The 16,081-nt window shown below is 55.6% G+C and overlaps 1 protein-coding gene across 1 annotated transcript in view; it reads left to right on the top strand.

Annotated features, from left to right (window-relative positions):
- The first annotated feature begins 4,476 nt into the window (after window positions 1-4,476).
- The window catches only part of SNTA1 (syntrophin alpha 1), a 26,172-nt gene continuing 14,567 nt past the window's right edge, over window positions 4,477-16,081 (top strand). The window contains 1 exon segment of the mRNA XM_017735125.1: window positions 4,477-4,483. Coding sequence (XP_017590614.1) covers window positions 4,477-4,483 — 7 coding nt within the window.

Genomic DNA, 16,081 nt, shown 5'->3' on the forward strand with positions numbered 1-16,081 from the left:
ATGGAAGGGAAGAAAGGGGTCATGGGATGCTGATGGGCCAGGGATCCACCAGGGCTCGGAGCAGAGCTGGGAATCCCACATCCATCCCTCCAGGAGCACACAGATCCCACGAACATTGACCCTGCTGCCGCCTGCCCCTCACCCGCTGTGCAGCTGCCGGCTTGGGGTGACAAAGTGACACCGCTTTTGGGGGCCGTTACCTGCCAGGCACGGCAAACAAAACCCCTTAACACCGGCAGTGCGTGGGTGGGAGCCGAGCTGGGCGGGAGGATGTGGAGAGGCTCTATTACCCCTGTAGAACAAAACCCAACAACGACGCCAGCCTGGCTGCGATGGGGCCCCTGCGCGGGGTGATGGGGACTGATCAAACTGATGACACCCCAAAAGTGATGGCAAGGCAAGCTGAGCTCACGAAACCACATGAAGTGTAGGATGCTCGGGCGCCAGGGAAGGGCTGCACCCAGCCTGGGGTGCTCAGCGTTTCCAGAGTGGCTGCGCCGGAAAAACGAGTGTGTTTGTGTACGGATTCGCGTCGAACCCCTCTTTCTTTTGAAATCTAATGCTCTTTGCATTTCAGCTGCTGACAGCGTTTGTCTGGGCTTGCAGTCACGGTGATTTAAAAGGTGATAGTGAGCGGTAAGAAATTCATCTGCCCCGCCGAAGTCACACGGGGACCTGAGGCTCAGTGCTGGGGACCGGGGCCACCAACACGCTGTGACAGCCGCCACCCCGTCAGGAAGGGCCACTGGGCTGTTCCCCCACTTCCCTTGCTACAATTAGTTCAGTTTGCTGATGAGGTCAGCCAAAGTTGGGCTGGAGAAAGAGGGGGAGTTTTCCTACTGAGTGACAACTTCAGGCTAAGACTGGGAGGATGTGATCGGGTCGCTGCGAGGTCTGTGGGGACATGGGGACAGGACACCACGGATGGGTCTGGGAATGCCATCAGCCCTCCTGCTTCCCAGGTCCAGTTCCAGAGGGGGTGTCCAAAACACTCTCGTGTCTGCACCACACCTCAGCATCCCCTTACAAATAAATTAAAACTTAATTACGATGTTTGGTGCATGGTAATGGGATGCCAATTTTCCCTAAGTGGTGGCTGATTTATATAAGACGGACCTGGAATCTCTGCTATTAAAATGAATGGGTGAGTTGCATTTTACATGAAAGCCTAAAAATCAAGGCTGCCAGTAAGCAGATTCAAATAATCCTCTCTGAACTGAAAAAAGAAATACTGGAGTTTAGAGGAAGAGCCATGCCCCAGAATAAACAGGGATGTTTTCAGAACTGGGAGGGAGCAGGACTCCATAATTCTTCAGGGAATTAACCATAGAGCTTGGTTAGGGGTGATGGATTAGAGGAAGGTTTCCTGCCTGCTGATTTCAACCATGGACTTCAGTCACTTTGCCCTGCCTGCTTCCAGCTTCACCATGGGTTTTGTGTGAGGATTTGTACAAACTGGCATTTCCAAGGAATATTTCTATACTACAGAAGAATAGTATAAAAGAAATCTTTATATATAAGAATATAAAACATTTAAATATGAATACATAATTTATGTAGAATATATATATATATATATGAGAAGTTTAATTTCTTATCCAAACCAAACCAGAGAGCAGAAATTCTGTTACAGGTAGCGAGAGCTGAAAATGATGGAGCTGAGGGAAGGGTTTTGCTGAGGGTGATGAGTTGGATATGATCCCCCCAGGCCGTTCCCTTGCACTTCCAGCACCTCTGCCCACCCTCCCCTGTGCCCCTCGACACAGGAGGGCACAGGGCAGCTCCTGTCCAGCGTGGGGGGTTCCCAGACCACCCCGCAGTATCCACAGTCTCTCCGTGCAGCCAGAAGGAGAGGTGGGAGCATTTCCAGGCTGCGGAGAGGCCCTGCAGAGGGGCATGGCAGCTCGAGGATGCTCTGCCCGGCACTTGGCACGTGCCGTGGCCGCAGCTCCAGTCCTGGCCTCCTTCCCACGGAGATGGCTTTCCTAGAAAGCTCTGCCTGCTGCGGGCTGGCCGGAGCCCCGCCGCGCCCTGGCCCCCACACCAGAGATGCCATCGGCCTGAAGGTGGGCACGGAGGAGGCTCAGCAGTGCCAGGTCTCCTTCCATCCCTGCCCAGGGGCTGATGATCCCGAAATAAGACCTGCTGGAGCGCCCAGCTGTGTTTGGGTTTGAGTGCAAAAGGACACGTGGGTGTGCCCATCCTGCCTTGCAACGTCACCTGGCACTGCCAAAGGGCTTCAGGTGATGAGGGAACATGCACAACGCAGTTGGGTTATCACTTCTTTTTAAATAGGTTTTAGGGTAAAAAATAATCCAGGACCACTAAGGAATTAACAAGAGTTGCAATAGCTAACTTCTCTCCCTCCCAGCCGTCTCCTGCCCCAGGTCCTCTGGGCTGAGGCTCACTGCCCCAGGCTGCCGGGCCACTGGCACGGGGTGGCTTCAGCTGGAGCACAGGGGACGTTCCAGCTGGGCAATGTCCTGTGTTAATTTGGTTGGAAGTTCGTTTTGGAAAAGAGGAGTGAACAAGTGTGTGACATTTTTGTTCCAAACTCAGGCTTCTCTTTATGTGCTAAACTGTGGAGTTGGAGATCAGCAGAAATCGAAATAATGAATTTCACTGTTACTGACTTAAAAAAAAAAAAAATCCATTAACTGGCAAATTCTGAAATGTCATGATTTTTCCGGCTGTTCAGCACAAAAACCAGTCTGGAAATGTCAGTATCCCAGCAGCCCTGTGATCCTGACTGGCTCCAGAGGCTCCGGTGGATCCCAGACAGGTCCCCGTTTGCTTTGGCTTCCTCAGGGAAGGCCCCTTGGCTGTATCCCACATCTTTTGCAGAAGGACATCAGCCCCAATGCCATCTGGGGCTCTGCCCATAGCACCAGGAAGGTGAAGGGGGATTTTTTGGAAGTTCTCCTGGCTGGACCACCCTCCTGGATCACTGATGCAGTACCTGCCCTGGGATCGTGCCTTTCCCGGCCAGAGCCGGACCCAAGGGCAGCACAGGGTGCCCTGGGAGCAGCCAGCTCCACCCGGGAGTGGTGGGTAGCACAAAGCCCATATCAGCAATGATTTCCTGACAAACAGTGCGGCTCATTGTCTGTTCTCATTTATAAACTGCTCCACACCAGCCATCTGATATCCATTATTACAATTACAAACAACCCACAGTAACTCTCCAGCTGGTCAGCTCCATCCTAACAGCACTGCAGCCATTCAAGGATGCCATATGGTACCAGAGTTTCCAAAGCAGCATTGTCAATCAGCCTTATTAATTTCTGAGTTCATTTCTTTTCCTTTTAGGGATATATTTTTTCCTTTCTTTCTATATAAGACAGAGACACTTCTCTGGCCTCAATTTGGAATATGCAGCTTGACAGAATAATTGAAACATCTACATCTCCGAGGCAGCTGGCAGGGAAAGGAAGAGCCTGAACTCTGTGAGCAGCCCCCCGAGTACTGGTGCTCATGCAAGACCTCCAAGTGTTTCTTCCCATCTACACCCCAGTGCGTGCCACGAGAATATTAAAAACCCATTAGATCTGGAGTGCCGGACATGGCTGGCTCTTTACTGCAGATGGAGGGCTGCTAATGGCCATTTCCCTTCGATCTCTGAGTCTCCTTTGAGCTATATTTGTTTTTTCCCCAACATTTTGGAGCCTACGGGTGGTGTCATTGGAGTCGGTTGGGGATGCTGAGATGCTGCCGGCTCTGCTCGTGCCCATCCTGTGGTGAGCAGGAGCTTGGGAGCATCCCAAAGTGATTCCCAACTGGATGGACTCTTCCTTTGGGGTGATTTCTGGTGATTTTGTGCCTGGCCACTTCCGTGTGGCACCACTGCACGGTGTATGTGTCACAGTGTCATTGTGGATGGCACTGAGGGAAAGGGCTGTGCTGGATATGCCATTCCCAGCCCTGCAAACACAGCCAGGCACTGCAGCACAGCCACTGGCTGCAGGGACGACTGGGCCTTAATTTTTGCTTTGCTTTTATATTTTTAAGCAAAATCAGCAATCACCCAGGGATGGTTTCTTTCCTTGGCTCGAGGCAGCAGAATTTTGTGGCTCTGAAATGCTCGGCTCCAGCTAAAGCTCAGCACCTGAGCTCCAGCAGGATTTTCCTTTCCTGGGGGTGGGATAGAGGTGATGGTGGGAGTGGAGGTGGAGACCTTTCAGGATGAGCCACGGGCAACGTGGCACCCTCAAAGTGTCCCTGTGAAAATGTCTCCACGCACTTTGGTGTTTTTTCTCTCCCCAGCTGACTGTGTGGTGTTCACAGCTGGAGCAAAAGCCTCCTGTGGGAATGTGGGTGCCTCCAGCGGCACCCCAAACATGCTGAGCTGTGGGTACCCCCACCTGGGGGCCTGGCAGAGCTGCTCAACACAGGATTTCACTCCTGGAAAGTGATGCATGGCCAGGGAAGAGGAATCAGGCTGAGAAGAGGGAGGAACATCCAGTGGCTCCTTGCACCATGGCGGGTGAGAGCAGCAGGTTTTGGGGCCGTGCATTATGCAGATCATGTGGGATTATGTAAAACCTCTTTGTTCATCCTCCCTGTCAAGGGCAAAGAGCTCTGTGGGGCTGGGACAGTTTGGGGGGGAAATCTGCAGCCGCACAGATGGCGACACCGGGGCTCCAGCTACTGGAGGAGGATGTCCACTGCCTCCCTGTCCCACAGTCCCTGCGGGCACTTCCTCATTGCTTTTAGCTCTTGGGAGCCCAGAGAGGATCCAGCACCAAGCCAAAGCTTAGCTCAGCTCTGCCAGGGGCTTTGCTCCTTCCCAGAGCTGTGGCCGGTGTCCACCTCCAGAGGGAAGCGCTGGGAATGTGTCAGCCCTCTGGAGCTGATGCCTTTTCTTGGTCTTAAAATCAAGAGTCAAACACTGTTAGAAGGGGAAAAGGGAGTTTACCGTGGTATTTATTTTAAGGATCCTTAGGTGCACACATCCAGGTTGACTGCACCGAAATGCACCCCGCAATGCACACCCCCAAAGATCTAACATTATAGGTGTTACTAATTAGCAGATCTATCAAAGATTCCCCAATGAGAGGCTTGAGTGAGCCCCCCTCCCCAAGGAACCTTCCCCTGGATGGTTCTATCTTGGTTTACAGAATGTGTTCTGGAGAGCACCTTGGGGTCTGGGGCACACTGATCCCCAGTTACAAAGCTTCTAAAATGTTCAGTCTCTCAGCTTGACAAACAAGTCCAAGAATGTAGGCAAAAAGCACTGAGAATACAGAAGTTGTAAAAAGGTATAACGGGGATATAAAAGAAAAGGCGAAAAATCTTCATGGCATCAGAGCAGCATCCCTTCAATGACAGCTGTCACTGTGCAGGATCACCAGTGCAGTGCCTTCACCCATGGGAAGTGCAGGTTACGGTGCTCCTACCTGTGCTTGCCCTTGGGCTGGGAGCTCCTTTGACACAGCTCTTCCTTAGCACCACCATTTTTGTCTGCTCCAGTGCACACGCTTTGAAGGGTACACTGAACCAGCTGGATTGTTTGATTGACCTATGATAACAAAATAACATTTTTGTGGTGCTGTTTCACACTTGTTGGGCTCCCCTGTTCCCACCTGGATTCTGCAGCCGTGGTTTGGTGCCCAGCTCGCACTCCCGTGGGGATACTGCCAGGCACGGGGTGTTCTCCTGAAGGGCAGGGGAGGCTGTGTCTCCATGGATGTATTCCCACCCCCAGCTGTGATCTGATCTCACCTGCTGTAGCTCGTGGTGATGCTGTGATGGGGCAGAAGCCTGAAGCCCTGCTGGTACCTGTGGTACCCACATGGGCTGGGTTTATGGTGAGTTTCCATCTGGCTTTTCTCTCCCCTCTGGCTCTCTCCAGTGTGCAGGGGAAGGTTTCACAGCCCTGTTTACATGGACACCCAGTCAAAATTCACTCTCCTGCCGTTTCTCTGCTGCTTGGAGTTTGGCTCTGTCGTCTTCCTGCGTTTGCACCAGGACTGTACAACATCCCACCCTTTGACCCCAGCTCCCCTCCCTGGCCAGGTGTCTGGGCCTTTCCAGGAGGGCTGGAAGGCTGGGGTTGGTTGTGATCCCCAGCAGCGATGGGCAGGACCCCTCTCCCCAATCCCACCACCCAGCACTGCTCCCACCATCCAGCTCTTCTTCCCCTCTCAGCATCTCCCCACAGGACACACAGACCTCCCTTTCTTTTGAGCTTCTGAATTTGGGACATTTTCCTCAATTTCTCCCCATCTTTCCTCTCTGGCTCACAGTGAACCACCCCATGCCTTCTGCAGGAGGCTCCTCACTTGTCTGCACCTCTCCTGATGTGTCTGTGGGGATGTCAGAGCCTCCTGGCTCAGCCCCTAAAACTGAAGTGCCCCAGATGATTCTGTCCCTCACGATGTGACAGTGCGTGAGCCATGCACTTACAGACCCCGGCCTTGGGCAGCTCTATTGTTCCCCCAGATTCTCAGACACTTGTCCAGAGGAGTCCTTGTGCCTGTGACACTTCCCATGGGTGGGAATGCCCTGGGGGAGCCTCTGGGATCTCCTGTGTGTCCCTCCATTCCACTGCTGTGGGGCCAGATGCTGCAGGGCCATGTGGTGCCCTGTGGCCGTCCTGCAGCAGAGAGCCACCGCTCCAGGGTTGGTTTTCCTTTTTCCCCATCCCTGATGCAATCCTGCAGTTTTCCCTTTGCTCCCTGAAGTGCGTCCAGTTGCTGAACTCCTTCTCTTTCATGACACTGCCCAGCACCGAGGCTTCAGGATCCACACTGGCTTTTGTTTGAAGGTTGTTCAGGGTATTTTTCCCCAACAATTATTTTTTTTTCTGTGGGATTTTGCTGTTTCCTCAGCATTCTTCACTTATGATTTCACATACCTCCTGGATCTGACTCACTGCTGACACCATCTTTTCTGAGGATCTGAGCGGAAGCCAAGCCAACATGACTTTCTGGTCTTATTCCTTGGTTCCTTCTTCTGCTCTAGCCCTTCCTGACAGGCATGGATCCCTGTGTGCCAGTGCTTCCTTGAGAAAACCTCACCATGAGCACGGAGCACACCTTGGTTTGTGCTCTGGGTCAGTCCTGGCATCACCTGCATCCATCTTTCTGAAGGGCTCAGAGCACAGGCTGGGCAGGGGAAGCTCCACATTATCACCCCTCCTGACGCTGTGATTGTAGTTTATGCTCAGATCCACAGAGGAGAGAATATTTCCCTTTTTTTCCCCAAGCTCTTGAGGGTGTTAGAGAAAAACTCCGCTCTGCCAGCTGCTCTGCATGGAGCTTCCTGCACCGGGGATGGGGAGACAAGTGGGCAAGGGCATGATGCCAAGGTCAGTGTTTGCTCCAGTGCCTGCCCCACACCAGCTTTCCAAGAACCTCTGCAGCAGGAAAAAAACCCCAAAAAACAACCTAATTTTTTCATTTGCAGCTGGAGCGAGGCCAGATTTTGCAGCAGAACATTTTTTGGTGAAAATGGAGCTGTTGTCTTCTGGCCAGCACTTGTTGAATGGCTCCTGCCCGGACACCACTGTGGAATGGCAGAGCCAGGGCTGGGACAGGGAGCTGAGGGGCACCAGCCACTACCTGCTGGGTTTTGAGGCCGAGCCTGGACCCGAGAGTGTCCCCTGTGAGGTGTCACCAGAGGGGACCCCCCGCCTCTGCTGTGGGCTGCGATCACAGCTCCGCTTTGAAGACTCTCCAGTGCTTTGTTCTCCCCCTGATACAATCCATTTGGAGCAAATGCAGTCTCGGAGCATCTTGCCAAGCCCACAAGCTTTGGGGAGGGAGGCTGCTGCGAAGCATTAGCAGCAGATAAGGCCTCCTCGGGGATGGATGGCTGGGGAGGGAGGGGCGGTGGTGGAGTCTCACCTCTCCTTGTCCTGGCTCGGGGACTCCGCTGACCAGGCAGCCAGGGAATGCCAGCCTCTGCCTCGGCTCCTTCACCTGGTTAATCCTGTCACTCTCCTGTTCCTTCACCTAACGTGCTCCAGGGCCTGACCCTGCTGCTCCTCACAGCCCACCCCCCATGGTCCCCTGCTTGCCGGGCACCCCAGGGCACCACAGCATCCCCCAGTTCCCATGGGAGCTCAGTGCTGGACCAAACAAGGGGCAAAGGGATGTGGCTCAGTGGCAGGGGGTTGGGATGGAGCCCCTGGGCTGGTGCTGAGCCCCAGCCCTGCGGGAGCCAGGGCTGGACTCACCCCACCTGCAGTCACAGGTATTGGGGAATTTTTTAAGGCCCTGGAGGCAAATTCCTCATCCTGCCTTGTCCTGCCTGATCTGTGCAGACAGAGGAGGCTGGAGGTGCAGGAAGGGATGCCTGGCATACCTTCAGGCAGGGTCAGAGCTGCAGGCAGGGATCCCGGGTCCTCATGAAGTGCCAGGGGTGGGTGAGGGATGTTGTAAGCCCCTGTAGGATGCAGTCTGTCCCCAGCCTGGGGACCTGGGGCGCTTGGTGACAGTTGAGGGGGTGGAAGCGGGGCAGGGGAGGTTAACGCCGTTATGAGCCGGGGCAGGGGGTCTCCAACAGACGAGGCCTCGCCGGCCAGATGGGGAGACTCGTCTGCCGCTCGCCGGAGCCACAAAGCAGGGTCCCCTGGCAGCAGCTGGCCCCAAGGAAGAGGTTAAGGTGACACGTGTCAGGGCAAAGCCCAAGGGTGGCAGACGCGGCCCAGGCCTTTGTGGGGGTCACCTCCCATCTGACGGGGAGCAGGTGGGGTGGGAGCCGGAGGGACCCGGGGCCGGAGGGGTGGCGGGATGGCTCCGTCGTGGTCCTGCTGGGCAGTGGCATTGCCGGTGACAGCCATTCGCCATCTGCCTTTGTGCTTTTGCAGATAATGGACCTTTTTTTCTCCCAGAAAGAATGGGAATGGCCCCATGGCAGGAGATGCCGATGGGGGTTGCTGCATGCCCTGGCCTGGAGCAGGGGATGGGACAGGGGACAATGAGAGGGTCAGTGGCTTGAGAGCTGGGGCAGGGACTGGCTGGGCATCCTCCTCGTCTGACAGACACCAGGGTGGGTGTCCACGCTGCTTCCCAATCTTGCACAACTGGACAACCCGCAGGCAGTGCTTCATCCCTGTGGGCACTGCTGGCCCCAGGACCCACTCTGGAGGCCAGGTCCAGCCGGGGGTCAGGGCTCACCCCCTGGCACAGCTCAGCCCCTCGCCCAGCTCAGCATCGCCTGCCCCTCGGCTCCCCCTCGCCGCGGGGCTAATTTCAATTATCTTCTCCAGGCCATATGAATTCTATTAATATCAAAGTAATGAGGTAGTTACTGCAATTCGGAGGAACGGCTGGGGAATTGCTCAGGATAGGGTTTCGCCAGCCAAGAGGGTAAATTAAAACCTCCCTTTGGAGAGGAGCAAAGGGCTGTAGCAGAGGTGAGCAGGGGCCAGCCCGAGGCAGTGGGGGATGGTCACGGGGCCACTGCTGCCATCCCTGTGCCATCCCCATCATTCTGGGGGGCTCCTTTGGAGATGCCATGAGCTGGATGGGGAGCTCACAGCAGTGGTGGTGCCCCTCATTCCCTTTCTGCAGCCCCTCCAGCCCCTGCACAAGTCCCCCAAGGATCGTGCCTGGAGCACCCACCCTGGAATACAGCAGGATGGATCCCCCTGCTCAGCCTTCCTGGGGCCTTGTGGGTTCAGGCTGCTGCCCTGATGGTTTAGGGAGCCCTTCAAAGCAGCACTGAAATGGGCAGCATGTGTCCTGTGGCCAGTAGCACCCCAGGGCTTGGGACTGTGCTGGGCTCCCTCAAGGCACACGGGGTCCAGCAGCATGGGAGAGGATGGGGAGTGATCACAGACCTTTCCTGGCACCTGAATCCAAGGAACTGAGGCTTTTCCAGGTCCAACAGCCTTCCCTGACCATCAAAAAGATCTGGCAAAGCTGCCAGCAATGCTCTCCTGGGCAGCCCTGAGCTCACTCGAGAGACCTGAAAAGACGATGGGGAAATAGCAGGAACCACATGTGTATGTATACACCCTCCTATAAAACAAGTTCCAGCTACTTGTCTGGCTGGAAAAAAGGGCTTTTTATGGGGCTGTGGATGGGCTCCTCCTGCATCCCCCCCGGCTGCGGGGTGCTTGAGGACACAGCTGCAGCAGGGATCCGGCCAGGAGCTGGGGACAGTGCTGGGCACGGGGAGTGCACGAGGCTGAGCCGGGGGAGCATGAATGCATTAAGGGTAAAAATAGCTCTTGGTGTGGAGCAGGGGTGTCACACACGCCTGCCAAGATGGGAGGCAGCAGGAGGTGCCTCCCAAGTCCTTAGGAGAGGAATTGGGTGAGGAAGGGGAGGGTGGGTTAAGGGGAGTGGGGGGGTTGTGCCCAGCGTGCTGAGCAGAAAGTCAGGGCATGTGGAGGATCCTCTTGGACACCGCCCCCCAAAAACCGGCGTTAGGGCAGCGCAGAGCCCGGAATAACTGAGCAGTGAGAAGAGGGGAGGATCCCTCCGCAGTGCCCTCTTAGCTCAGATAAAGAGGGAATATCTTTACCACCTGGCACACAGGACGGGGTTTCCTAGGGAAGATGTGGATGCCCCAGAGTTGAGACATCAAGGCCAGGTTGGATGGGGCTTCCAGCAACCTGGTTTAGCAGAGGTGTCCCTGCCTAGGGCAGCGGAGTTGGACTAGATGGTTTTTAAGATCCCTCCCAACCCAAACCACTCTGTGACTCTCATAACCAGCAGGCTGAGCGGGCAGCGGCAGCGTGTCCCCTGTCCCCCGTGTGGCACGAAGCCGTGCCTGGTGATTTGAGCCGGAGGCTCATCCCGTCCCGCTGCTCTGGTTGGTGCCGCCGGTTCTGCAGCAGCCGCAGATGCTCCAATTTGTGAGCTGAGCGTGGGGGTTCTCAGCTGGTGGCAAAGCCCCTCCGAATCCCCGCAAGGCTTTGTCCCGCCCCAGGCAGCGCCCAGCCGGACGGGGCGGTGGGACAGAAGGTGCCCCAGCGCCCAGGGTGGGGGTCCCCGGGCACCCCCAGCCCCCGGCAGCGCCGGTGGCTGCAGAGCTGCTCTTTGCTGGCATCTGCTGACAGCGAGAGATCCTGCAGCTGTTCCCAGGGAGCGGCGCTGACACTCGCCCGGAGATGGCCCTCGGGCCGCTGCTGGGAAGGAGCAGGTCCCTGGCAGCATGGGGCTGTCAGCCAAGCACCTGCCAGGAGCGCCCCGCAGGGATGTGCCTCTTGCAGGGAAGGTGAAGGCCCACGGAAGGATGCACTTAAAAACCTGATACTGAAGGTGGCTTTCCAGCTGGAAGTGGGAACACATCCCTCAGGGCTCAGACAGACTTTTCCTGGGATATGAGGCTCTTCCATCCCTCCTGTGTCTCTGTGCCGTGCTTGGGACACGCAGCTCTTCCTGCAACATCCTCTGAGTCAGGGAACGAAATCACATCCATCAAGGTCTCCTTGTGCTCCAGACAACTGCTTGGAATCATAAATCATAGAATGGTTTGGTTGGAAGGGACCTTAAAATTCACCCAGTTCCAACCCCCCCTGCCATGGGCAGGGACACCTTCCACCAGACCAGGCTGCTCCAAGCCCCATCCAAGCTGGCCTTGGACACTCCTGGGGATGGGGTGTCCACAACCTTGGTGGTGCCACGTTGATAGGCCAGCAGACAGAGGTGACAGCAGCAGAGAGAAGTGACATTTATCAAAGTTCTACTTGTTGAGTTATAAAAACCCCAGGAGAGCTGTAGAATCCAGAATCATGGGCAGTGTATCCCACCAACTCTGCAGTCCAAGAGATGCTTATTCCCAGTTCCAGGCAGGAAGGAAACAGCATTTTCATTTGCAAGCTGCAACTTAACCAAAACATGGCCCAGTTGAACTGCAAACATGACAGTGGATTTTACAGTCTGCAGCTCATGTGCCGATTTTATTATTAATTTATGTCCATTGACACCCCTGCTACTGATGCCCCTTGGTCTTAGAGCATGGAGAGCCAAAGCTGCAGCAGGCAGTGAATACTGGGCTTTAATGTGCGACAACTTTTGCCTTTCCAAAATTATTTTAGCTTCTGGGTGCTGCTTTTTCCCATCCAGTCTCTTGTTCCTTGATAAAATGATCCTGCCCTGATAACATATGAGCTGCCACGCAGTGGCAAAAGCATTTTCCCACCGTGAGAGCCCAGCTGACTGTGGTTATCTTACAAGGATCTGTAAGAGAAGAGCCTGCATGAGATGGAAGAAACTTTGTAGGGACTAATTATGTCCCAAAGCAGACAGAAACACTCTCAAGTTAAAGGACTTAGAGATCCCAGCGATTCTAAAGTCAGACACACTTTTTTGCTGCATTTCCTGCACAGCGAAGGATGAATCCATCTGTTAAGTACATATTGCATACCTAAATCTGTTAATATATAGACTAAAATCTATCTAGATAATAAAAGCTATTTCCCTTCCATCCCTTGCAGGATTTTACGAGGCTCAGTCCTGCAGGGCAGGGTTGGTGCCATTCCCTTCCATGAATTCCTGGGGACACTGAGCAGAGCAGCCCTTCCCTGGTGCTGAGGACCAAGGATTGTCGGGGTATCCAGCGGCCTGAGATGCTACCTGGATCCCCATGGTTTGGGAATGTTGTCCCAGGGCCTGCACTTGAGCTCTTCAAGTCTTTTCTTCAGAAAGGATTAATTCAATTAACACAAGTAACAAACCAGCTCACAGCACTCTATAAATAGACTGGTGGGCTCTGACACAGCTCCTGGCTATGCCAAGAAATGGGACTAATAATAGCTGCTTAACGACAGGGTTCAGGGGGCTGGAGAGATTAGGCAGAGAAAATGCCAGGATGGCTTAAACCTGCCATGAAAATCATCTGGGGAAGCGTGGAATCCCAGAATCCCAGGATGGCTTGGGTTGAAAGGAGCCTTAAAGCTCAGCTCATCCCACCCCTGCCATGGGCAGGGACACCTTCCACTATCCCAGGTTGCTCCAAACCCTGTCCAACCTGGATCCAGGGATCCAGGGGCAGCCCCAGCTTCTCTGGGCACCCTGTGCCAGGGCCTGCCCACCCCCTGCAGCATCCCAACAGCCACTGAGGAAGCTCTGCTGGAGGAGATGGCTCAGAGTGGGGGCCACGGAGCCCATCGCTGCCACACTGCCAGGTCCTGCTCCTGGGGACCGTTTGGAGGATGATGGAGTGAAGAGATGCTTTTTCCAGCTAAAATGCAGGAATTTCCCCCAGGGCCGAGGTCAGGGCCCTGGCAGCACCCCCAGTCCTGCACCTCAGCCTCCTGCACTCCCCAGCCCCTTTCCCTCCCACTGCTCCTGCTGCCAGGAGAAATTCCCAGCTGGGCTTTTGTCACCGACGCACGCGTGTTTCTGCGGGAAGTTTCTATTTCTGTGAATAGCAATTTTTTCAACCAACTCCTCCCCCGCCTGCTCGCTTTCACAGGAGCCCTGACGAACGCCGCTGGCATGCCTGGAAGCTGCGGCTCACTCCTGCGTGCCAGCCCCGGCCGGAGCCTCCTCCCTCTGCCCTCCCATCCCACCGCCTGTCCCGCAGCTCCACGGCACGGCAATTACGCTCGTGGTATCTTGGGAGGGTCAAACCGAGCTGGGACCACTCCTGGTGCTGGGCGGGCTCCCGGTGCTCACCGTGTGCCCTGGGACAGGAAAGGGCTACAACGAAGTGGAGGAGCCTGGGGGAGCCAAGCCTGTGGGAAAACCCCAGAACAGCTGGACCTCTGCTTGGGAGCCACTGAGATCTCTGAGAACGCCCTGGCATGTCCCAGTTTCTCAGGCCACAGCTCTTGCCAGGCCCAGCTGTGCAGAGGAGCCAGCAAATGATTTCTGTCTCTGATTAAACCTGGAGCCAAGCCCCCGGTACTCCAGCAGCGTGTCAGCCCTACTTGTCCCCTCCTGATGGACCCCCTGCTCAGGGTCAGCCTCCCAATTTGGGACCAGGGTCTTAAGGGCACTTTGGACTCCCTGTTTCCATTAGAAGACACCACCTGCAACACTTGCCTGGGGTGTCCATTGCACATAAGTTGTCACAGGAATATCAGTTGCTGAAGAAGGGGAGGCAGGGGGTCCCACAGCCAGGCAGAAGTGGTGGCTGTGGAACGTGCTCTCTGCTGCGGGTCCCTGAGCATCGTCCTCGCTGCCCTCACAGGGTGAGGCTGTTTCCCCAAAGGAGGTGAAGTCAAAGTGCTGTGACCTGGATCCAAGGACCATGGGCCTTTCTCCATCCCAGCAGCAGGACAGGGAAAGGCATTGGAACCATCTGGATGGCTTCCGTGCATCCAGGCCATGCTTCTCAGCATCCCTGCCTCGGGGCACAGAGCTGAGAAATGAAAGGGAACAGCACAAACAGTGCTGTTCTGCTGCACTGAGAGCAGTGCTTAGTGTTCCCACTGCTGGTTCAGATGGGAATGGGCCCTTAGAGGCTGGAATTATCAAAAGCAGCTCTTGGGAATGAAAAAAAGCTGGACAAATTGCTGTTTGCAGCTGCCTGGATGGAAAATAAAGTGAGTGCTCCCAGGGGAGGTGGCACAGGGGGAGTGAGCCCTGTCTCTGCTTGAGGACCAAAGGACCATATTCCCCCTGCTGTTCCCAAACCAAGAGGCACTGGGTGCTTGAGGACCAAAGGACCATATTTTCCCCCTGCTGTTCCCAAACCAAGAGGCACTGGCAGCCAGAGAGGGGCTGGGCAGGGGTTGGGATCACAGGGGAGCATCCTTGGGATGCTGTAGGAGTGCTTACCACAGTGAGCAGCACCACACTGCAAAGTGTCATTTAAACCCTGGACATTTCAGCGAAGAGAAAATCAGGAATATGTAAACCGTCTGTTTGGTAAAGAAATAACCTTCAGGGTTTCCTCTGCTGCAACCTCAAGAAATTCCACAGCTGCTGCTGCGTGGGAGGGAGCATTTTTCTCCTCAGCGTGAGGCTGATGCTCAGGGCTGGCTGCAGCCCCTGGCCGGGAAGGGCTGTGCTGAGCAGCGTATGCTGCAGCCCCTCTGCCCCAGGCACCCAGAGCCTCTCTCCATCCCCTTCCCAGCCTGCCAATAATGTTACTGAATTCTTATAAATCCCGTGCTTTCCAGAGGGGTTGAGACCTCAGTAGTGCTATCTCAGAGGCTCCTGGAGCTGCTTGAAGCCCTCTGCAAGGGGCAGAGGGGATGTGCCAAGAGCGATTTGCTACTCCTGGAGGTATTTTCTACTCCTAACTAATGCAGAAAAAATGGGTGTCTGCCAAGGAAGTCAAAATATTCCCGCTTTCAAGATCCAGGGTAAGCAAGGAAAAAGCAATGCAGACTCTTCTGAAGGTCTGCAGACACCATCTCCCTCTGCCTGGCTCCTGTTTAACACCCGCTGGGACTGTTGGGAGGTTCCTGCCCTGGTTGTGCCCAGCTCCCACTGCTCCTCCTGTGACAGCCCCGCACAGGGACACCCAGAATGTCCAGGGCCAGACCTGGGACAAGCAACAGAGTACTGGGGGCCTGTGTCCCTCCCCATAGCAGTCCCAGGATGGAGCGGAGAGCACTGGGAAGCACCAGGTCCTCCTGGTGCCCCCTGTCATGCCAGAACAAGGAGCACTGGGGAGTTGTGTCCCTCCTGGTGCCCCATCCCAAGACAGAGAGGGGAGAACCAGGCTCTTCCAGTGTCCCATGGAGCAGTAGGGCCCTGGTGTCCTGGTCTCTCCCCGTGCCCCATCCGGAACAGAGCAGGGCACTGGAGAGCTGTGTCTCTCCGGTTGCCCCATCCCAGGCTGGAATGTGGAGATCCAAAGAGCACTGGGCCCTCCAGGTGTCTGTCCTAGGATACAGTGGAGAGCCCTGTGTGCCCCATCCCACACTGGAACGGGAAGCACCGGGGAGCACTGGATCCCTCCTGCTGCCCCATCCCAGGATGGAGAGGGAAGTCCTGGGGAGTCGTGTCCCTCACGGGCAGGAATGGGGAGCATTGGAGAGCACTGTGTCCCTCCTGCTGTCCCCCCATCCGGGCTGGAGACAGGAGCACTGGGGAGCACTGGGGAGCACCGTGTCCTCCCGCTGCCTATCCCAGCACGGAGTGGGGAGCACCGGGGAGTTCTGCTCTTCCCTGTGCTCCATTCTGTGATGGGGAGCACCGGGAGCCGTGTTCAGGCTCGGCGCGGG

The sequence above is a fragment of the Corvus brachyrhynchos genome, unplaced genomic scaffold (genome assembly GCF_000691975.1).
Source record: "Corvus brachyrhynchos isolate BGI_N302 unplaced genomic scaffold, ASM69197v1 scaffold125, whole genome shotgun sequence".
In the NCBI taxonomy this organism is placed as follows: domain Eukaryota; kingdom Metazoa; phylum Chordata; class Aves; order Passeriformes; family Corvidae; genus Corvus; species Corvus brachyrhynchos.